Here is a 23,489-nt window from a genome sequence, read left to right as displayed (position 1 = left end):
GCTGCCCCTAGTGGCTGGGGGGTGGGGGTGGTGGGAGACATGGGTGGGGGCCTGGTGGAGGCTGCCCATGGTGGCAGGGGGGTGGGGGTGGTGGGAGACATGAGTGGGGGCCTGGTGGAGGGTGCCCCTGCACTGCTGGGGGGTGGGGGTGGTGGGAGACATGAGTGGGGGCCTGGTGGAGGCTGCCCCTGCACTGCTGGGGGGTGGGGGTGGTGGGAGACATGAGTGGGGGCCTGGTGGAGGGTGCCCCTGCACTGCTGGGGGGTGGGGGTGGAGGGAGACATGAGTGGGGGCCTGGTGGAGGCTGCCCATGGTGGCAGGGGGGTGGGGGTGGTGGGAGACATGAGTGGGGGCCTGGTGGAGGGTGACCCTGGATGCTGGGGGGTGGGGGTGGTGGGAGACATGGGTGGGGGCCTGGTGGGGGCTGCCCATGGTGGCAGGGGGGTGGGGGTGGTGGGAGACATGAGTGGGGGCCTGGTGGAGGCTGCCCCTGGTGGCTGGGGGGTGGGGGTAGTGGGAGACATGGGTGGGGGCCTGGTGGAGGCTGCCCATGGTGGCAGGGGGTGGGGGTGGTGGGAAACATGAGTGGGGGCCTGGTGGAGGCTGCCCCTGGTGGCTGGGGGGTGGGGGTGGTGGGAGACATGGGTGGGGGCCTGGTGGAGGCTGCCCATGGTGGCAGGGGGGTGGGGGTGGTGGGAGACATGAGTGGGGGCCTGGTGGAGGGTGACCCTGGATGCTGGGGGGTGGGGGTGCAGGGGGACATGAGTGGGGGCCTGGTGGAGGGTGGCCATGGTGGCAGGGGGGTGGGGGTGGTGGGAGACATGAGCGGGGGCCTGGTGGAGGGTGCCCCTGCACTGCTGGGGTGTGGGGGTGGTGGGAGACATGAGTGGGGGCCTGGTGGAGGCTGCCCCTGCACTGCTGGGGGGTGGGGGTGGTGGGAGACATGAGTGGGGGCCTGGTGGAGGCTGCCCATGGTGGCAGGGGGGTGGGGGTGCAGGGGGGCATGAGTGGGGGCCTGCTGGAGGGTGACCCTGGATGCTGGGGGTGGGGGTGCAGGGGGGCTAGAGTGGGGGCCTGGTGGAGGGTGGCCATGGTGGCAGGGGGGTGGGGGGTGGTGGGAGACATGAGTGGGGGCCTGGTGGAGGGTGCCCCTGCACTGCTGGGGGTTGGGGGTGGTGGGAGACATGAGTGGGGGCCTGGTGGAGGCTGCCCCTGCACTGCTGCGGGGTGGGGTGGTGGGAGACATGAGTGGGGGCCTGGTGGAGGCTGCCCATGGTGGCAGGGGGGTGGGGGTGGTGGGAGACATGGGTGGGGGCCTGGTGAAGGCTGCCCATGGTGGCAGGGGGGTGGGGGTGGTGGGAGACATGAGTGGGGGCCTGGTGGAGGGTGCCCCTGCACTGCTGGGGGGTGGGGTGGTGGGAGACATGGGTGGGGGACTGGTGGAGGCTGCCCCTGCACTGCTGGGGGGTGGGGGTGGTGGGAGACATGAGTGGGGGCCTGGTTGAGGCTGCCCCTGGTGGCTGGGGGGTGGGGGTGGTGGTAGACATGAGTGGGGGCCTGGTGGAGGCTGCTCCTGCACTGCTGGGGGGTGGGGGTGGTGGGAGACATGAGTGGGGGCCTGGTGGAGGGTGCCCCTGCACTGCTGGGGGGTGGGGGTGGTGGGAAACATGAGTGGGGGCCTGGTGGAGGCTGCCCCTGCACTGCTGGGGGGTGGGGGTGGTGGGAGACATGAGTGGGGGCCTGGTGGAGGCTGCCCATGGTGGCAGGGGGGTGGGGGTGGTGGGAGACATGGGTGGGGGCCTGGTGGAGGCTGCCCATGGTGGCAGGGGGGTGGGGGTGGTGGGAGACATGAGTGGGGGCCTGGTTGAGGGTGACCCTGGATGGTGGGGGGTGGGGGTGCAGGGGGACATGGGTGGGGGCCTGGTGGAGGGTGCCCCACAGTGCAGTGGGGTGGGGGTGGTGGGAAACATGAGTTGGACATGAGTGGGGGCCTGGTGGTGGCTGCCCCTGGTGGCTGGGGCGTGGGGGTGGTGGTAGACATGAGTGGGGGCCTGGTGGAGGCTGCCCCTGCACTGCTGGGGGGTGGGGGTGGTGGGAGACATGAGTGGGGGCCTGGTGGAGGGTGCCCCTGCACTGCTGGGGGGTGGTGGTAGACATGAGTGGGGGCCTGGTGGAGGCTGCCCCTGCACTCTGGGGGGTGGGGGTGGTGGGAGACATGAGTGGGGGCCTGGTGGAGGCTGCCCCTGGGTTCTGGGGGGTGGGGTGGTGGTAGACATGAGTGGGGGCCTGGTGGAGGGTGCCCCTGCACTACTGCGGGGTGGGGTGGTGGGAGACATGGGTGGGGGCCTGGTGGAGGCTGCCCCTGCACTGCTGGGGGGTGGGAGACATGGGTGGGGGCCTGGTGGAGGCTGCCCCTGCACTGCTGGGGGGTGGGGGTGGTGGGAGACATGAGTGGGGGCCTGGTGGAGGCTGCCCCTGGAGGCTGGGGGGTGAGGGTGGTGGTAGACATGAGTGGGGGCCTGGTGGAGGCTGCCCCTGCACTGCTGGGGGTTGGGGTGGTGGGAGACAGGAGTGGGGGCCTGGTGGAGGGTGCCCCTGCACTGCTGGGGGATAGGGGTGGTGGGAGACATGAGTGGGGGCCTTGTGGAGGCTGCCCATGGTGGCAGGGGGGTGGGGGTGGTGGGAGACATGGGTGGGGGCCTGGTGGAGGCTGCCCATGGTGGCAGGGGGAGGGGGGTGGGGTGGTGGGAGACATGAGTGGGGGCCTGGTGGAGGCTGCCCATGGTGGCAGGGGGGTGAGGGGTCCAGGGGGGCATGAGTGGGGGCCTGCTGGAGGGTGACCTTGGATGCTGGGGGGTGGGGGTGGTGGGAGACATGAGTGGGGGCCTGGTGGAGGGTGACCCTGGATGCAGGGGGGTGGGGGTGCAGGGGGACATGAGTGGGGGCCTGGTGGAGGGTGACCTTGGATGCTGGGGGGTGGGGGTGGTGGGAGACATGAGTGGGGGCCTGGTGGAGGGCGACCCTGGATGCAGGGGGGTGGGGGTGCAGGGGGACATGAGTGGGGGCCTGGTGGAGGGTGCCCCACAGTGCAGGGGGGTGGGGGTGGTGGGAAACATGAGTTGGACATGAGTCGGGGCCTGTTGGAGGCTGCCCCTGGTGGCTGGGGGGTGGGGGTGGTGGTAGACATGAGTGGGGGCCTGCTGGAGGCTGCCCCTGCACTGCTGGGGGTGGGGGTGGTGGGAGACATGAGTGGGGGCCTGGTGGAGGGTGCCCCTGCACTGCTGGGGGATGGGGGTGGTGGGAGACATGAGTGGGGGCCTGGTGGAGGCTGCCCCTGCACTGCTGGGGGGTGGGGGTGGTGGGAGACATGAGTGGGGGCCTGGTGGAGGCTGCCCCTGCACTGCTGGGGGGTGGGGGTGGTGGGAGACATGAGTGGGGGCCTGGTGGAGGCTGCCCATGGTGGCAGGGGGGTGGGGGTGGTGGGAGACATGGGTGGGGGCCTGGTGGAGGCTGCCCATGGTGGCAGGGGGGTGGGGGTGGTGGGAGACATGAGTGGGGGCCTGGTGGAGGCTGCCCCTGGTGGCTGGGGGGTGGTGGGAGACATGGGTGGGGGCCTGGTGGAGGCTGCCCATGGTGGCAGGGGGGTGGGGGTGGTGGGAGACATGAGTGGGGGCCTGGTGGAGGGTGCCCCTGCACTGCTGGGGGGTGGGGGTGGTGGGAGACATGAGTGGGGGCCTGGTGGAGGCTGCCCCTGCACTGCTGGGGGGTGGGGGTGGTGGGAGACATGAGTGGGGGCCTGGTGGAGGCTGCCCCTGCACTGCTGGGGGGTGGGGGTGGTGGGAGACATGAGTGGGGGCCTGGTGGAGGCTGCCCATGGTGGCAGGGGGGTGGGGGTGGTGGGAGACATGGGTGGGGGCCTGGTGGAGGCTGCCCATGGTGGCAGGGGGGTGGGGATGGTGGGAGACATGGGTGGGGGCCTGGTGGAGGCTGCCCATGGTGGCAGGGGGGTGGGGGTGGTGGGAGACATGAGTGGGGGGCTGGTGGAGGGTGCCCCTGCACTGCTGGGGGGTGGGGGTGGTGGGAGACATGAGTGGGGGCCTGGTGGAGGCTGCCCCTGCACTGCTGGGGGTGGTGGGAGACATGAGTGGGGGCCTGGTGGAGGGTGCCCCTGCACTGCTGGGGGGTGGGGGTGGTGGGAGACATGAGTGGGGGCCTGGTGGAGGCTGCCCATGGTGGCAGGGGGTGGGGGCGGTGGGAGACATGAGTGGGGGCCTGGTGGAGGGTGACCCTGGATGCTGGGGGGGTGGGGGTGGTGGGAGACATGGGTGGGGGCCTGGTTGGGGCTGGCCATGGTGGCAGGGGGGGGGTGGTGGGAGACATGAGTGGGGGCCTGGTCGAGGCTGCCCCTGGTGGCCGGGGGTGGGGGTGGTGGGAGACATGAGTGGGGGCCTGGTGGAGGCTGCCCCTGGTCGCTGGGGGGGTGGGGGTGGTGGGAGACATGGGTGGGGGCCTGGTGGAGGCTGCCCATGGTGGCAGGGGGGTGGGGGTGGTGGGAGACATGAGTGGGGGCCTGGTGAGGGTGACCCTGGATGCTGGGGGTGGGGGTGCAGGGGGACATGAGTGGGGGCCTGGTGGAGGGTGGCCATGGTGGCAGGGGGGTGGGGGTGGTGGGAGACATGAGTGGGGGCCTGGTGGAGGGTGCCCCTGCACTGCTGGGAGGTGGGGGCGGTGGGAGACATGAGTGGGGGCCTGGTGGAGGCTGCCCCTGCACTGCTGGGGGGTGGGGGTGGTGGGAGACATGAGTGGGGGCCTGGTGGAGGCTGCCCATGGTGGCAGGGGGGTGGGGGTGCAGGGGGAAATGAGTGGGGGCCTGGTGGAGGGTGACCCTGGATGCTGGGGGGTGGGGGTGCAGGGGGACATGAGTGGGGGCCTGGTGGAGGGTGGCCATGGTAGCAGGGGGGTGGGGGTGGTGGGAGACATGAGTGGGGGCCTGGTGGAGGGTGCCCCTGCACTGCTGGGGGGTGGGAGACATGAGTGGGGGCCTGGTGGAGGCTTCCCCTGCACTGCTGGGGGGTGGGGGTGGTGGGAGACATGAGTGGGGGCCTGGTGGAGGCTGCCCATGGTGGCAGGGGGGTGGGGGTGGTGGGAGACATGGGTGGGGGCCTGGTGGAGGCTGCCCATGGTGGCAGGAGGGTGGGGGTGGTGGGAGACATGAGTGGGGGCCTGGTGGAGGGTGCCCCTGCACTGCTGGGGGGTGGGGTGGTGGGAGACATGGGTGGGGGCCTGGTGGAGGCTGCCCCTGCACTGCTGGGGGGTGGGGGTGGTGGGAGACATGAGTGGGGGCCTGGTGGAGGGTGCCCCTGCACTGCTGGGGGGTGGGGGTGGTGGGAGACATGGGTGGGGGCCTGGTGGAGGCTGCCCCTGCACTTCTGGGGGGTGGGGGTGGTGGGAGACATGAGTGGGGGCCTGGTGGAGGCTGCCCCTGGGGGGTGGGGGGTGGGGGTGGTGGTAGACATGAGTGGGGGCCTGGTGGAGGCTTCCCATGGTGGCAGGGGGGTGGGGGTGGTGGGAGACATGGGTGGGGGCCTGGTGGAGGCTGCCCATGGTGGCAGGGGGGTGGGGGTGGTGGGAGACATGAGTGGGGGCCTGGTGGAGGGTGCCCCTGCACTGCTGGGGGGTGGGGGTGGTGGGAGACATGGGTGGGGGCCTGGTGGAGGCTGCCCCTGCACTTCTGGGGGGTGGGGGTGGTGGGAGACATGAGTGGGGGCCTGGTGGAGGCTGCCCCTGGGGGGTGGGGGGTGGGGGTGGTGGTAGACATGAGTGGGGGCCTGCTGGAGGCTGCCCCTGCAGTGCTGGGGGGTGGGGGTGGTGGGAGACATGAGTGGGGGCCTGGTGGAGGGTGCCCCTGCACTGCTGGGGGGTGGGGGTGGTGGGAGACATGAGTGGGGGCCTGGTGGAGGCTGCCCCTGCACTGCTGGGGGGTGGGGGTGGTGGGAGACATGAGTGGGGGCCTGGTGGAGGCTGCCCATGGTGGCAGGGGGGTGGGGGTGGTGGGAGACATGGGTGGGGGCCTGGTGGATGCTGCCCATGGTGGCAGGGGGGTGGGGGTGGTGGGAGACATGAGTGGGGGCCGGGTGGAGGGTGACCCTGGATGCTGGGGGGTGGGGGTGCAGGGGGACATGAGTGGGGGCCTGGTGGAGGGTGGCCATGGTGGCAGGGGGGTGGGGGTGGTGGGAGACATGAGTGGGGGCCTGGTGGAGGGTGGCAATGGTGGCAGGGGGGTGGGGGTGGTGGGAGACATGAGTGGGGGCCTGGTGGAGGCTGCCCATGGTGGCAGGGGGTGGGGGTGGTGGGAGACATGAGTGGGGGCCTGGTGGAGGCTGCCCCTGGTGGCTGGGGGGTGGGGGTGGTGGGAGACATGGGTGGGGGCCTGGTGGAGGCTGCCCATGGTGGCAGGGGGGTGGGGGTGGTGGGAGACATGAGTGGGGGCCTGGTGGAGGGTGACCCTGGATGCTGGGGGTGGGGGTGCAGGGGGACATGAGTGGGGGCCTGGTGGAGGGTGGCCATGGTGGCAGGGGGGTGGGGGTGGTGGGAGACATGCATTGTTGATCAGTAGTGCAAGGTGACATGTGGGTTGGCTGGGGGGCATGCCCATGGTGGATGGGCTGCCTGCGGGACATGAGCATGGGTGCAGGGTAGTCCCCCGTGGTGTGGGCTGCCTGCAGGGGCCGTGGAGGTTGTAGAGCGTACACCTGGGAGGACCCACACGGCCAATTCACGTGTAGTACTCCCCAGAACCCATGAAATACACATTCCCTGCTGAAATCGCGTGTGCAACTTCCCGCGCACCCCTGAAATACACGTACCCTGCTCGCACTGGGACAATCGCGTGTGGAACTTCCCGCGCACCCCTGAAATACACGTACCCTGCTCGCACTGGGACAATCGCGTGTGGAACTTCCCGCGCACCCCTGAAATACACGTACCCTGATGAAATCGCGTGTGGAACTTCCCGCGCACCCCTGCAATACACGTTCCCCAATTGGCGTTTGCTGTTTGCCAGCCCGGTGAACTGGTCCAGGGTTAGCGCAGCCCTTTGCGATGATTTAGCGATTTTGATGGCTTTTCCTTGCGCGAGGGCGTTCTTGCGGGCGTTACTGGCGCTGCTGCAGGGTCGCTGCGATTCTCTGCGCCACGGCTGGTTTGGAAGCCTAAAATCCATGAATACGCTGTGCGTGGAAATCGGTTTTAGCGCACGTGCCTGGCGCAGTCAATCGCACGCGGACACTCTGCGCCAGCCGCTTGCGACACTTTTCTGCGAAATTCTATGAATTACCCTGTCAGTGTTTTAAACTAATTAGAACATATGGAAATTAACATTAACATAACTAAAATCGAACGGTTTTCTGATAATGCAATTTTACTTGAAATGAGAATAAAAATATGCATTGGAGAACACACTATATGTCTTGTATTACATTATATTACATTTATTTTTCATATGATTTCCACATTATATATCCCATTTAATGGTAACAAGTAGTCCCTTAAAACCATTTTACAATATGAATAACAATAAGAACACCACTGAAATTGCATTTGATATACATTTCTCACAAATCAAAGCATAGATTACAGGTTCCCAGGGTCCAGTTGGCAGGCATCTTCTCTTCATAATAGCAGGACTAAGTTGGCATATAACAACAGGATTGTGTTCCGCCTCAAGAGACTGTACAACTTTCTGTTCATCACTTCAGGGATAAACTATACATTTCCAACTTTGAGTCGATGCATGGTTTCAGCTCAGCATAAGACACAATTGGGCCTCATTACGACCCTGCCGGTCCGGAAACAACGGTGGTGGTAAATCCGCTGCCACCGTTGTATACAGACCAGCTGATTCACAGTTCTGCAGTACCGCCCCCCGCCTGCAGGCGGACATGGAAACACCGGCTCTGTCATAGACGGAACCAGTGTTTCCATGGTCCCCATCCCCATGGAGTCCTATGTGACTCCATGGGAATGGGGATTTACGGAATTCTGCCTCCGGAATGACGGGTCACCGGGGTCGTAATACCCCAGTGATTCCGGCAATCACAGAGGCGAAATGGTATTTCAGGTCTGGCGGCAGCCTGCCGGTTTTTCCGGCACGGCTACCGCCGAACTCGTAATGAGGCCCAATGTCAGCTTCAGGAGAATTTACTGTATGTCACTGCGTGCACAATGCTCTTATTTATCCACAGCCCTTTGTTTAAATGAATGCTCAAGATGTCCATCTATAGTACTTTACATAGTCTACAGTTTGGCAGGTACATAGTAAGACCAATCATTTTCAGAGGTTGGTGGGCAGTTTTGCAAGAAGTTATCTGAAAAGTGGACATAGATTATTTTCTTACAGGCCCATTCGAATATAATATTAGTGATAACCTACCATTGTAGCCACCAGAGCAATGGCTGCAGATAACAATATAGTGCGCCACAATTGATAGCAGATCGGACAGTAGTACAAACATTAGGGGGCTAATCACTTTCTGCAAATATCTTAATGTCAGTGGTGGGCTCCTGGCCCGGCAAAGAGCTCTTCTTAGAAAGGTGATACTTCCTTAAATGCTTCCGTAGAAGTTGCTTGTCAGGTGAAGAATAGCGACATAGATCACAACTGAATGCTTCCCCGGTGTGATGTCGGCGCACATGAAGATCCAGACTTCTTTTTTGAATGCTGCAATGACAGTGACAGGAAATTTTGCTATAGAAAATGTTTGTACGGAAGAGATATGTGTCAATAAACTTTAGCGATTTATGAAATGTATCTTCAGGTCTTCGTATGCCATGTCAATACAAATATTCTTTTATGTGCATTGATAAAATGAAAACTTCACATTTATTGAACCGGAATGAAGCATCACATTGGCTCATATACATTTTGAATCACATTTTTACAATACATTAACAAAAACAGAGACATTTTATAACACAGGATGATTCTCACACAATTTGCTTCTATTGCACAGTAGTGGGAAGTGTTGGCAGCCACTTGAAAAAATGCAATCATCAGGACATATGTACAGTGAAAAAACAGCCTGAGCACATCGCCGAAACACATTCCACTTAGCAGCAACTAAAAACCACAATCTCACTTAAAACTAAAACATTAAAAACTACAAAAATAAGTTATATCACATGTAGGGATGCAAACTGTACATCCAAAAATAGTTAAACACTATAATTGGAAATATAAAAAGATAAAAACTAAAAACTATTTACAGCGCTGTGGCCCGTTAATGCGGTCTATCCCATTGGGGTGCATTACAATAGCCCCACACACAGGAGACAGACAAAAACGAGCTTGGGGTTGACCGCCTTTGTTCCCCTTGTTTTTATTTTTGGCTGCCATAGGTCCTGCAGTGGGACTCCACTTCTACCCGTCTGCCCCCTCTCCTGAAACCGCTACCGACCAGGCTAGGCCACAGCCCCCTATTGCTGCATGTGCTGGTACTCCTTTTGGGCTTGATGGGGTTGAGTCATCCCAGTCAGCGGGGGTGCATGGATCTGGGCTGTGCACGCCCTATGTATGAGGCCGGGATCCTTATGCCAGGGGGAGCAAGTCTCAGCCTTGATCACTGCAGTGTCTCGGCGTGTAGGCGCGCTCTGTATTATGCTGGGGGGGGAGCAGGTGTCGGACCCAGGCACCCCGGTGTCTCAGCGTGTGGCCAGGGCCACAATGACCTAGATCGGGACTTGCACGAGGGCCGGAGGGCGGCAGGCCCGAATGGCTCGCATGAGGCTGGCGGCGGAGTACGACCCAGGCCATGGGAATGGTCGATGGCAGGCGAGGGGAAAAGGAGGAGACCCGCACGGCGAAGGCCCCCCGGGGGGGGTAATGGAGCCAGCAGAGGAGGAGAGTCTCAGGGACAAGGAGGACTGACTTGTTGTTTGATCAATCTTAGGGGGTGGTGGACAATAAAAAGGCTGTTTTGGAACACGAGGAGGAGAGAAGGAGCTGAGAGCAAGGGAGCCTAGAGAGGAAGGGAGGGAGGCGGGAAGACCTAGCGTTAAGGTCAGCAGGGGTTGGGAGAGGGGTGGGGGGAAGGGGGTTGGGAGGGGGGGTCTTCTCAGGTGCTGTCCAAGGGGCGAGGTAAAAGTGGTTCACGTTCTAGAGCAACTGGAGGGGTGCAAACAGGTGGAGGAGAGGATTGGACAAAGGGTCATGATAGGCGAAAGTGGCAGTTTATTCATAATTCAAATGGGTAACACATAACGTCAGGGGCCTCAACACCCCGCTGAAAAGGAAAAAGTTGGAGCAATTCACGAAGCGGGGTAAACCAGACTTTCTGGGGCTGCAAGAAACGCATCTACTCCGTAAGGATCAGTGCCGCTTGAGGCTGAGAGGGTTCGACCAGGTATTTCAGGCGTCCGGGCCCACGAAAGCGCGGGGGGGGGTGGCACTGGCTATCAGAGGCACTGTGAATTTCCACATGGAGGACACCCTAAAAGATAAAGAGGGTAGGTTTGTACTTGTGAAAGGCAAAAAATCGCTGAGGAGTTTTTCACAATAGTGGTTATTTACACGCCTAACACGGGGCAAGACCCCTTCCTCCGCGACCTTATGGGGCGACTAGGCGACTGGGCAAGGTGCCAGATAGTTATAATGGGTGACCTTAACATTGCATGGGACAAAGCTAAGGATAGATCAGGAGCACCTAGGAATCGGAGTGGAGGGGCGGTGGCCTCGGCTGAACTAAGGGATAAAGTGGCGAATATGGGTATGAGAAATGTCTGGAGGGAACTGAAGGGGGGATGCAGACGGCTACACCTTTCTTTCCGAAGTCCACAGGACACAATCTAGAATTGACTAGATCTTGGTCTCGGCTAACCTGGTGGGTAGAGTTAAGGAGGTAGAGGTGGGGCCCATGGGAATAGCTGATCACAAAATATTGTCAATGCAGCTGGAACTGGGAGTGAGGAGAGGGGGATTATGGGGCTGGAAATACCCGGAACACTTGCTGAGAGGTCCTTTGGTAAGGGAGGAGATAGAGGGCAAGATGAGAGAGTTCTTTGATAGCAACAAGAGAGGGGACACGGGAGAAGATATAAGATGGGATCCATTTAAGGCTACGATGAGGGGAGAAATCATAGCAGCCAAAGCACAAAGACAGAAACAGCTCCAGGCACTGGAGTCCTGGCTGGAGGCAGAGGTCGAGGAGGCGAGGGGTAGAGTGGCGACGAATCCCAGTAGGTCCAATCAGAGGGACTATAGGAGGGCGGTGGGACAGCTAGGGGTCCTCCGTACTAAAAAAGCAGAGGGGGCCCTACTTTTCGTGCGGAAGAAATTCTATGCTAAGGGGAACAAGGCCGATGTCCTGCTGGCCCGCCTCCTTCGGGGAGCTGCCTCAAGGAATACAATCACGGCGCTGAACTCAGATATGGGGGACAGGGTCACTCGAACAGAAGACGTTCGAGAAGCCATGGCTGAATTTTACAAGACCTTATATACATCACAGCACCCCTGCACCCAGGCCCAGGAAAAATTCTTGCAAGACGTTAACCTGTGCACACTAGAGGGGGAGGCCCAGTTCAGCAAGACATCACGGAGGAGGAAGTGAGGGGGGTCATCCGGAAGCTACCCGCAGGGAAAGCCCCGGGCCCTGATGGGTACTCAGCGTCTTACTACAAGACCTTTGCGGGGGTGTTGGTACCACAGTTGACCTACCTCTTCAACTCCTTTAAAGGTAGTGGGCAAATCACCCCATCTATGAAAGAAGCCAAGATTTCCATGATTCTGAAGGTGGGCAAGGACCCTCTCGAGAGATCCTCCCACAGGCCAATAGCGCTTATTAATGTGGATGCAAAAATATACACTAAAATTCTAGCGAACAGGCTTGAGGGGCTCCTCCCGGACCTGATTCACCAGGATCAGGTGGGATTTGTGAAGGGGAGGCAGACTGCGGATAATATCAGAAGGGTGGCCCATCTAGTGGAAAAAGCAGAAAAGACTGGTACCCCTGCAGTGCTGCTTTCCCTAGACACGGAAAAAGCGTTCGACCGGGTGGAGTGGTCCTTCCTCTTCAAGGTCATGGAAAAAATGGGGCTGGGAGGCACTTATCTTCAGGTGGTCAAGGCGAACTATGAGGGGCCTCGGGCGAGGGTGGTGGTTAACGGAACCCTATCTAGAGCGTTCCAACGCAACGGGGTACAAAGCAGGGTTGTCCCTTATCGCCCCTGCTCTATGCGATCTACTTAGAACCCCTCCTACAGGCAATTCAGGATTCGGAAGGGATTCAGGGGATATAGTGTGGGGGGGAGACAGCACAATGTGGTGGCCTTCGTGGACATGTTACTCGCCCTGATCAACCCCATAGAATCGAGTAAGCAATGCAGGCTATTATTAGAGGACTTTGGGAAAGCATCCGGTCTGCGCATTAACATGCACAAGTCCGAATTAATGGACATGACACTGGCAAGGGAGGAGAGGGAGGAATTAAGAATGTCAACGCCCTTTGCCTGGTGCCCGGGGGGAATCACGTACCTGGGGGTGAGAATCACTCCGGCTCTTAAAGGGTGGTATGTGGCGAACTATCCCCCTCTTTTGCAGAGAATCAAAAAAGATCTCGTTAAGTGGAGGAATCTCAGAATTTCCTGGCTGGGGAGGCTGGAGGCAATAAAAATGGTTATCCTCCCGAGGCTGCTTTACTTCTTCCAGGCTATCCCCCAGGCAGTCCCGGCCAGCTTCTTTAAGGAGCTCTGGTTAATAACGAACGAGTTTATATGGGAGGGGAAAAGGGCAAGGGTCAGCAGACAGCTGCTTATGGCTCCAAGAAGGGGGGGTGGACTAGCACTTCCCAACTTCCGTCAATACTACAAGGCGGCTCAGCTAAGGGTGATTAGGGAATGGCTTTGGGAAGGGGAGGGAAAACACTGGGTTAAGATGGACAGAGCAGTCACACAGCATGCATTGGGGGAGGTCCTGTGGCTACTCAAACACCATTGGCCAGGCCATATGTACCTGAGCTCTATCACCAAATTGGTCGCGGATAATTGGGACAGACTGGTCCAACGTAAGGAAATCACAACTTACCCATCCCCATTTACTCCTATCTTTAATAATAAGGACTTTACCACCTGGGCTGGAGGGAGGGGCATTCAGGAAATGGCGAGAGGGAGGCTGCCGGTGGGTGCGAGATATGTTCATAGGAGGGGAAATTAGCACTTTTGTGGAGTGCAAAAGAGACTTCGCATTGGGGGAGGGCGAAAGGCTGATATACTCTCAATTGCTGCATTGGCTCCTACACCCCACAAACAGGGTAGCGGCCACCAGACCGCCGACTACTTTTGAGAAATTCTTGATGACCAATGATGGCTCGAAGGGCCTCATCTCGCAGCTCTACAAGATCCTGGATGAGGCAACCCCTAGGCCGCAATGGGCGTATATGGGAAGGTGGGAAAGCATATTGGGCAGGGAAATAGAGAAAACAGAGTGGGAAAAGCTATGGAAGAAAATCCCCAAACTGGCGAGAACCTTGCATGGTACAAGATACTGTACGGGTGGCACTACACTCCAGCTCGTCTGCATAGGATTTACCCAGGGTAAATGTGGAGGGGATGTGGTCAGGAGGGGACTGCGGAACACATCTGGTGGGGATGCCCGAAAATAGCCCCGTTCTGGGAAGACATCAAACAAGCAATGGAACAAGCGTTTGGGTCAGAGGGAGGCATACCCCCGGAATGGTCTCTATTAGGATTAAAGCCAGCAACAGCGACAGGTGGCCCAAGGGGTAGGGAGAGAGCGAGGGTGATGCTTACTTTGGCAGCAATGACAATCATCGCTCAAAGATGGAAAGGCACAAATGTTCCGATGTTCCAGGACTGGCTGCGTAAAGTTTGGGAGTTAGTAGCGATGGACTGGGCCTCCTATGCGATGAACAACGCAATACAGGACTTTGCAAGTGAGTGGGGGGAGGTTCTTGCCTTTCTCAGGGATGACTTTAGGATTGGCTGGCGCCCACAGCGTTTGAGACTCCTGGACCTGGAATGACCCTGAATGAACGCTTAGAAGGGACGATTAGCCACACGATCTTTGCATCAGCACCAACGGGGGGAGGGTAGGGAGGGAGAGGTTTTTGGGGTTTGTTACAGTTGTTTGAAAATTTAATAAAGAGAATTTTTTTAAAAAAATAATAATTTGCCAAATTATACAATAAAAAATGACACCACCACGTGAAAAGCTGTTTCTCAAAGATGTCCATTGCAATTTACCCTTTTTCAGTACTGTGCATAGTGGATGCATGCACTTAAGTAGAGTACCTCTTCCCAAATATACTCTGCAAGCAGCCTTCTCACTTCTGGATATTTCTCATTAGTTGGTAAACAGATATGCAAAAAAAAGCTCAGCAGGTACTGATTGTTGGTGTTTGCAGTAGGGTATAAATTAAAAAGTAAAAGAACAAATATCACTAGGGAAATATTCCTAATCTCTTCTCTGGTTCTATACAATTGTCGAGTAGTGGGAACTCACTCTCAGGCAGAAGATAGAAGGGAGTAGTGGCAGCATAGGTTAAAAGAGGTTTCGAGTGATGCAGGAAACAAATTTTCCAAAGGAAGGACAGACAATGTATAAAGTTATAAAATACAACAGCTCATCTCTGGATACTTCCTGTGCTCATCTTACAAAAACATGCTCCTGATCCCCTGAAGACACATCTGCTCGTACAAATAAGACACACTTCAAAGTTCAAGAACCGTGGCAATGGAAGGCTTTCCTCATGCCCACTGACAATAAAAACAAATGCCTTGCCTTCATCACAAAAACCATCATTCTACATTCAGTGTGAGCCCCATCCTCTAACAGCCTCCTTAAGGTGGCTCTGATGGCAGAGCTTCAGGTATCTCATGAACCAATTAATTTAAACAGTGCAATCTCTTCAATATCATGGCAATTAAAGATGCAGGAAATGATCCAAGAAGGGGTGGAATCAATAGAAATTGTTTGCTTAGAGCATCAATAAAACAAACCTTACTGATTTTCTTGAGGTAGATTGTAACCCCTTTTCCCTCATCATTGTGTCAGATTTTCCTCAATTCTACTAGACAGAGGGCTTGCAGAGTTCACTGTTAATAATATTCCCTCATTAGGGGAGAGGGGGGTTGTGTCCAGAAGCTACAAGGAAAAGACAGGATCACTCTAAGCTCTGGGCTCAGTCCCACTCATTCCAATAAAACCTCTTGATTTTAAGCTGGAAAGTGCTCACTGTTGCTTGGGAACCTAGCCTCACCCTCCAGGCACAGAGTCCGACCTTTTTGGTGCCTCATCTTTGCTGCACAGGAAACTCCAAGTAATCCACCCTCGCCTTCCGGACTACAAGGAGGGCATTGCCTGTGGGGAGACTAACTGGGAAGAACTGAAGAGCCACGTGGACTGTACCAGTGCACTGACAGTGTGCTAAATTTGCTTCTGCTAGGGAACTGTGGACAAGAGAAACCTCAAAGATCTACCAAACCCAACTAGGAAGCTGGGGTGCCTACAGATACAAGATGCAGACCCCAGGTGAATTTTGTCATGCAGATAGAAGAAAATAATCTGTCTGGAGACGGGCCCAAGTCTACCTGGACCTGGTCAGCTGTCATGGAGTGGGAACCAACCTCCAAAGACACTGTTTAGTGGCCTCCAGGGCAGGACTGCTTGAAAGATTGCAGATCCCCGACAGCTGGTGCACTGTTGCCTTATTTAGGCAGATCCACCGTGTCTAATGCACACATGTCCATTCCTTTGAAATACATATCTGCCTGGAGCTGCCTAAGATGCAATAATCAACACAGAAATAGTGTTATATATGAAAAATATGTTTTTGAAGAAAAGCGGTATCTGTATCTCATCACAACAACGCCTTCCTTTAATATCTGGTACAAAATGTGTTATTACAGCAATATTTTAGTGAGTCTTCTTAACTCTGCATTCGTTCATGAATATGTTATCCACTGTTGGCATTTACAATTGTGAAACGCTATTTGTGTATATGTACCTGGTAATTTTATTTAAAACATAAAGACATACTTGCAGTGAACAGCCAAGAACCTAGACTAATGTACCAAAAATGTAGAAGTCCAATCACGGGGAACAACCTGCATTTTACTGGTCATCCGGAATTAGAGTTGGTCTGTCTGTGAGTGTAATGTACCCATTCAGTCACACAATCGAACCATTAATGATATTTCTGATTCTAAGTCTAAGAGAATCTAACTTCTAAACATAACCGTAGACAAGAATTACATCATTGCTTACCTGCCACCATATTCAAACTTAACATTTACATAAAATTAATTTCTATTAATAGCAAATTAAAACATTTATTTTCTCCATTATCAGAAACAAGTATTGATATCTGATAAAAACTGCATGGAAATACTTCATGTACGTAAACACAACTAAATGAATGCCCCCTTTTTTGCCTGAATTTGGGGTTGTGGGTTGATAGCTTATGCATGGAAGTACAATAAAAACTATGACAGGTTACATTAGGATCCACAAGCTTATATTTAGGAAAACCGCGCTATCAACTTAGAAAATACAGCATTGATTTATCGACTTTTTGTGTCCACCCAAGATTTTGACTTTCTGAAAGGACAACATTCGGGTCCTCCTATTTTCCCCTTGAATTACTTGGTATATTTGGGTAAGGGTCCTCTCAGTCCAAAACAAAATCATTGATGAAATCAGAGTTTATTTGGAAGTGCATCTTTTCTATCATTCCAATCTGTCTTTTTAAATAACTATGGTTGTCAGAAGTTCTTTTCAGGCTATGCTATGAACCATGGCCACTGATTCACAGCCTCCCACAAGACTGCCTCAGTGGGGAGGGGCAACTGGACTCTCCATCTCCTTCACAGGTCGCTTGCTTAAATGCGGCCTGTCAGCAGGGAATTAATTGGGCTAGCCTGCAGTATTCTTCTGGCTTTACCATGGTAAAGGGCGCCTATCCTGACATCCCACCTAAGTTTACACGAACTGGGAATAATAGTAGCTGCATACCTGATTACATTTGTGTTGCCAACTCCCTTTCATTGATCAGAGATATGTGTGTTTGTCAATGTCACGAAAGCGATCATTGCCCTCTGGTTGCTTCTCTGAACATGAAATCTGAGCCCTCCCGATTTAATTCCAACTGGATATTTGAACATTAACACACCACTGAATCGGATCCCTGGAGCGATAGTAGGAATAGGCAGGCATCAGCTGTGGCTTCTGATATATTAGATGCATGCTCGGGGGCTAGCTCCGTTATAAAAACAAAACCAAATAACCAAGCGGCAGCAAATGATATAATTACTTATGAAGCTGACATGGAGAAGATAAAAAAAACTCCTCCATAGTAATGCCCAATTCCTATCGCAGGATGGGGATTGCTCTGACTAAACCCCACAGGCATATTTCTGACAAAAACATCAAGGGGAAAAAAGTGTGTTGCAACGAGAACTGTTAGTCTTGGCCCACTTAAATAAATGTAGACTCGTCACAACATTCCTGTGAGGCAAAAAGTATTAATGGTGTGTTAGAGACGACTTGAGCTTCTCATGTGGAGTTGACTTTTGGTGGGGGTGAGGTGGAAAAATCTTCTGTGGTCGAGATTGATACTGATTGGATATTCTTGAAAAGTACTTACGAGATCCATGGTATCATAATGTCCAGCAAGTCCTCCAGGGCACCAGGCCATGGGTGTAATTATAGGGGGGGGACAGGGGATTTTGTCCCCCCCAACTTCTGTGGCATGCCTTTTTGTCCCCCCCATCTTTTGGAGTGAGGGCAGGGGGGCCACAATCATCAATTATGTAATTGGACAGCGCGAGCCCGGCTAGGGTACATAATGCAGAGATGCCTGGAAGCGGCGCTGCAACACATACAGGACTGGGAAGCCCTGCGTGGCTCAGTCCATCACCCTGGCTGGTCTGACTCAAAGTCAGCAGCCAGGGTGCTGAACTGGGTGTTACAGGACCTGGCGCCTGAGCTGTCACACTAGCAGCAGCACTTCCGGGGGCCAGCGGCACAGAGCATCGCTTTCCAGCTGCGTGTTCGTGCGACACACAGACAGGAACTAGGCAGCTCATTCAGCTTCCTTGTTTCTGTCTGGAGGCGCGTGAGTGCGAAGAGGTTAGGTCAGTGTAACATGAGACTTGGCCTGGATGGCATTTGAAAGCAGAGAAGGGGTACTTAAAGTGACTTCACAGAAAAGGCCATTGCAAGGCGCATCAACATTCTTGATACTTGGAGGCACCAGGGAAGTGACTTTAGAATAAGTTGGCATAAATAAGCCAAGTGACAAATAATTTTGTGGTGCAAAATACCTAAATTGCACTATTGTTATATAGTCATTAGACCTTTCCATTATAATAGCATTATACATTAACATAAGCTTTGAAGTGAATCAGAATCACTTACAAAGCTGCAGATAAGGCACAATGTGATCAAATAATTTGCTCAGGATCACACACTTGGTTAAATGGTGAAGCTGGGATGTGGACAATTTACGGGACCATGCACATCTTTCCAGGCTTAGTTGATATAGATATTTATTAAGGTTTTGCTTTACATTTCATGGGCTTATTAATTATATAATACATATAACATATAATTATTTATAACAATGCATTGGAAGCAGACAACATTACATAATAAACTAGCCTTTCATAGTAAACTAACCATAAACTATATACATTGTCATAGAAATATGTTGAGCAATGGGAGTATGGCTTTAGTTTCATTCGCCCCATTCTGCATGCAAAGTCACAATAGCATCATGCAGATTAATGTGAGCCTAACAAATCCTCCTTGGGTTTTAAAGTCATAGGGCCTCATTACAAGTATGGAGGTAGCCATGCCGCTTTTAGCTTTTAACCAAGGTTTTAGCGGCATGGCTAGCCCCATACCGGGTACAGGTACCGGGTCCGGGTTCCCTGACTGGGGAAATACCGGGCCATTCCGACCTTTGAGGGCCCGGTATTTCCCCATTCAGGGAACCTGGACCCGATACATCCCATTCCCATTTGAGCCCCCATTGGGCTCAATGGGAATGGGGAGGATGCTAACAACGGCCCCTTATTGACGGGCCCGTTGTTAGCATCCTGGTCTGCTCGCAGGACCCGCTAAGGACGCCTGGTTTTTACCAGGCGTCCTTAGCGGGTCCCACGAGCGCACCTCGTAATGAGGCTGTAGGGGGTTAACGGCGCCAGCAGCTCTACCGGCGCTGTTAACCCCCTACCGCCTACGTTGTAATGAGGCCCATAGTCATTATTTCATAAAGCATGCAACATTATGCACCCTTCTCACTTCTGATCACTCCCTCCCATTCACATTTCTAAAGGGACAAACGTCCCTGCTAATTGAACCCCCCTCCCTCCTGTCAGTGTCTAATGGCTCACATTGTAAAACTCTTTGGATACAGAGCAACGTGAGGACCCTCTGCTGCCCGGAGCTCCTTGGGACATTGTCCTGGCAGTGGGATACATCTACCATTCGGAAAGGGTAAGGTGTCCTGTCAGGACAATGAGCGTGCTGATCAGGAATTGCTCAGCACACATTGTCCTGCCAGCGGGACACTTTTGCCGTTGGGTGCCCTCTTTGAGGTGCTGAATGGGAGAGGTGTCCCAATGACAAATGTCCCGGTCTGGCTCTTAAAAGAGCTACGGGGGGGGCAGCTTGACCAGCCCCTTGCGACTCTCCCGCTCAGTACGCCACTGCTTGGAGCCATTTGAACACAGGAAAACATACCTTTATTTTAATCAGCCAGAATCTTGTAGAAAAAATCTATCAGCACGTAGACATATGAGGTGCTGTGCAGAACCCAAGTTTGGAGATATATGGCATTCAAAAATATATACCAATTATACTTGGTCACCCACTGCACTGCATTAACCAATGGTTTCTACCTTTGAATGAAAGGAAATATCAGGCAAATTCCTGACATTGCAGTGAATCTGGTCCTTTCAGCCATGGCTTTATAGTTCAGCTAGGTCAAGTCAACGCAGTCCGAAATTTCAGGTATCAGGGTGTGATGAAGTCTGGTCTGCTCAATGGACATTGTGCGACTGTTTCCATGTGTTATTGTAAATGTACACATAAATGTTGTGTGCACACACTGTATGTCATTGGAGGTGCCGGGTGCATTTGTGTGTGAGTGAGAGTGCATGCAAGCATATCTGTGTTGACTTTTGTGTCTGAATTAATGATAAATAATGCATTGTTTGTATGTTCTAGTGGAATTAAGTTTGTGAATGTTATGTTGTGTCACTGGGTGCATGGCAGTCCGGCTGAAGATGTGGGGGGCCCAATTGAATTTTAAAAATACGCCACCAGTCTTATGAAAGTTATAACGGAGCATCAGCAATGGACTCTTGTGGTGTAGTAGTTTAGTGTTATCCCTCAGGGATTTAGGCTGATTGACCGAGGTACAAAATCACGGTGGAATTAACCGTAGTTATTTTCGCTGCAAATACGTTTTTACCTCGGTGCAAAAACGCAAACCCATGTCCCCTCAAACCGCCAGTACACCCATAAACCCCCACCCCCTGAACCTTTCTCCATCCCCTGCCTCTCCTGTAACCTGCAGCGTCAGATCCATCCCTTTAACACAGGTTGGATCTGACGCTGCAGCGTACCTTTTCTTCTTTTTTTTTGTTGGGACCCCTGCCACCAATGCTGAGGAAGGCAGGGGTCACTCCCGCAACCCCTGAAGCCAAAAATAGCAAACATGGGCTGAGGGGGCCTCCCAGGCAACCACTGCTCTTCATGTTCGGTATCTTCGGCTTCGAACTAATGGTGGTGACCGAATTCGGTCAAATCTACCATTCAAAAATGTGGCTGAAACGATCCCACAGAGCCACCCTCCGCCTTCCTATCATCTCACCCCTTTCCTTCAGTTGTCATGTCCCCCCCAACATTTTCAGCAAAGTTACTCCACTGCACCAGGCCCAGGCGAGATTTTCAGTACATTAATGAAGACTGATGCCTTGGTCTGGGCAAATGCCCTGCTTTGTCTTTTTCTCTGGATCAGCGTAACTCAAACCATCCCTTTATCTTGCCGGGACAGTATAATCGTCCCAGTTGTTAAGAAAGAAAATGATGCTGATCCATGCAATTTTCATCTTTTAGCCATGCTGGACGCTCTGGCAAACATCTTTGCCAGAGTGCTCTTGGCCGAACTCGAACAATGGGCGGATATAAATAACTTCACCATGTTTAACCAAACTGGGTTCCGCAGGGGCTCAAATACTACTGTCAACAGTCTGACCTTGATTACCACCATAAAGCAAGCATGGATGATATGCAAAATGCCAGTATTCGTGGCTTTTATTGATTTCAGCGCCGCGTTTGACACTGTTGACAGATGCAGGTCATGGAGAAAGCTGTGTGGTTGGGGCATCCCCCTAGAGTTATTAAAAATTATTATTCACTTGCATGACCACACTAGGGTGAAGGATCGCCTGGACTAGCTTGGCAGGACGAGCAAGTGGATACCGACCCAAAAAGATCTCAAGCAAAGTTGCATTTTAGCGCCTATGCTGTTCAACTTGTATGTGTTTCGACCAGGGTGACACCATTTCTAATCTGCTCTCTATTCCCCCGAAACTTGGTGACACCCCACTACAATGGACGGGCTACATGGAGGAGCTTGTCCTCCTGGACTTAACTCCAGGAGGCCTGCAGTCATCTCTGAATCAATTTAAAATTTACACCAACCATAATTCACTGGTGTTTATCCCAGTGCATACAAATGTAAAAACTCTGAGGTGGGCGATGGACTGAGTGGCAGTTGTGGTAGTCTCAGAGAACAAATATCTAGGTGTCAACTTGGATAACAATTTACATGGAGCACAGCCTTTGGAACAAGTGAAACTAAAAACTGCTATAATAACTGGCTACATTGGCGCCCTCACTGGTAAGGGTAGCGGGTACTACCTGGGAGCATTGATTCAGTTGTACAAAGCTAAGATTCTACCTATTATTTTATAGAGGGCTGAATCAAGGGTATTTAAAAATCTCCTGGAGGTGTCCAAATTGGAGCACACTATACTTAAAAGGTAACTGAGACTGCACCCCTGCACTGCGACTGAGATGGTTTACTTGGAATTTAATGTTGCACCAATTCAAGTAAAATGTCATCTTTGTTGTCTGACCATGCTCTGGAAATTGGTAAACGCCTCGGCTCAAACACTGATGGGCTAACTGTACAAAGTTCTCTTGTCTGGAGCAAAACTCATGCCATCGAGTAATTTAGTGAACGTCTGGTCAACTGCAGTACATTGGTTCCCCTTGGCACCAGAGTATGCTCAGGGTTGGCAGCTTAGCAAATATAAAGATATATAAAAGCCACACTGGCTGAGCAGTGCTATGACCAACTACCAACTTGGCTTCAATAAACCATGCAGCCTCATATGTGGAGTATGTACAGGATTGGGAGTCTACTCTGAGATATGTGCAAATCGTTGTGGGAAAACGTTGTGGAAACAGTTTGGTCTGGGAATACTTAAAAATTAAATGTAACATTGTTAACATTGGTAACATTGTTAAGACTAAAGAGGTAGTGGGGGCTTTGTCTAACATACTAAGGGAGTACAGGAATTTTCGTTTATGAGGGGTATAGCGATTAGAGCCAGTTAGACGTCTTATGACCAACTGCAACTCTCGTCAGAATCTTTGGTCGAATGCTCTAAAAGCAGCAGGTCTGTCAGGAATGTCCTCAGCAGACACCATCTGGGCTATGTATACGAGTAGAGATTGGGAAGCTTGCATTGTATTCTTTACTATCTTCTGGCGGAAGATAACGATCATACTGGACATAATGTCATGAGTTTTGATCTTACTGCATAGAATATGTACAGTGATTTTAGGTTTATATTCTTTTGTCGTTTATTTTTGTTTTGGATGGGTATAATGAGTATTTGTCTTTGGAATTTGATTTTGTTTATGTTGTATTAAAAGCTGGCTTTTGCTAACTGCATAATACAGGAAAAATAAAATAAAAAAATTAAAACGTATTCCATTTATTTTAGCTATCATTTACAAAATACTGCACTCTCGGTGCTGGGAATTGTTGCCTGATTTACACAGCACACACAGCACAGAGAAAGCATTTTTGTTCTTATTTATATGTAATCTCCCTCAGCTTTAGGACAGTGAAAGCAGGCTAGAACTCACACTATACAATATCCTATTTTCATTCTATTCATACAGCCCAGGCGCTCAGACCGCAGAAAACTGCAGTGCTTTCTACAAGTCAAATTTCACTTGGCCTTAAATATAGTGAGAAAGCACAGTGCATTTCACACAAAAAATATCAAGATATTCTCTTTGGAACGAGCAGTGCCCCCTAGTGTTAACCACTTCACCCAATTCACTCTAACGTCAGTGACTTAGCAGGGCAATGATCCTAGGAAACCAATCTAATTACGTTTGAGGGATTATTGTATACTCACTTTGAAATAATTATTTCATGCACTGAGTC

At 53.5% G+C, this 23,489-nt stretch overlaps 1 protein-coding gene across 3 annotated transcripts in view; it reads right to left on the bottom strand.

Annotated features, from left to right (window-relative positions):
• Positions 1 to 7,467: 7,467 nt before the first annotated feature.
• Positions 7,468 to 23,489, bottom strand: part of LOC138481375 (oocyte zinc finger protein XlCOF6-like) — a 609,919-nt gene continuing 593,897 nt past the window's right edge. For all 3 annotated transcript variants that reach the window (XM_069613502.1, XM_069613500.1, XM_069613503.1), the window contains exon 7: positions 7,468 to 8,719. In XM_069613502.1, coding sequence (XP_069469603.1) covers positions 8,521 to 8,719 — 199 coding nt within the window. In that variant the 3' untranslated portion in view covers positions 7,468 to 8,520. The remainder of the gene's footprint in view (positions 8,720 to 23,489) is intronic.

This window comes from Ambystoma mexicanum, chromosome 5p (assembly GCF_040938575.1).
Source record: "Ambystoma mexicanum isolate Mex_15411 chromosome 5p, UKY_AmexF1_1, whole genome shotgun sequence".
NCBI lineage: Eukaryota > Metazoa > Chordata > Amphibia > Caudata > Ambystomatidae > Ambystoma > Ambystoma mexicanum.
The sequence above is the reverse complement of the archived record's forward strand: the minus strand, read 5'-3'. Positions and strand labels throughout refer to the sequence as shown.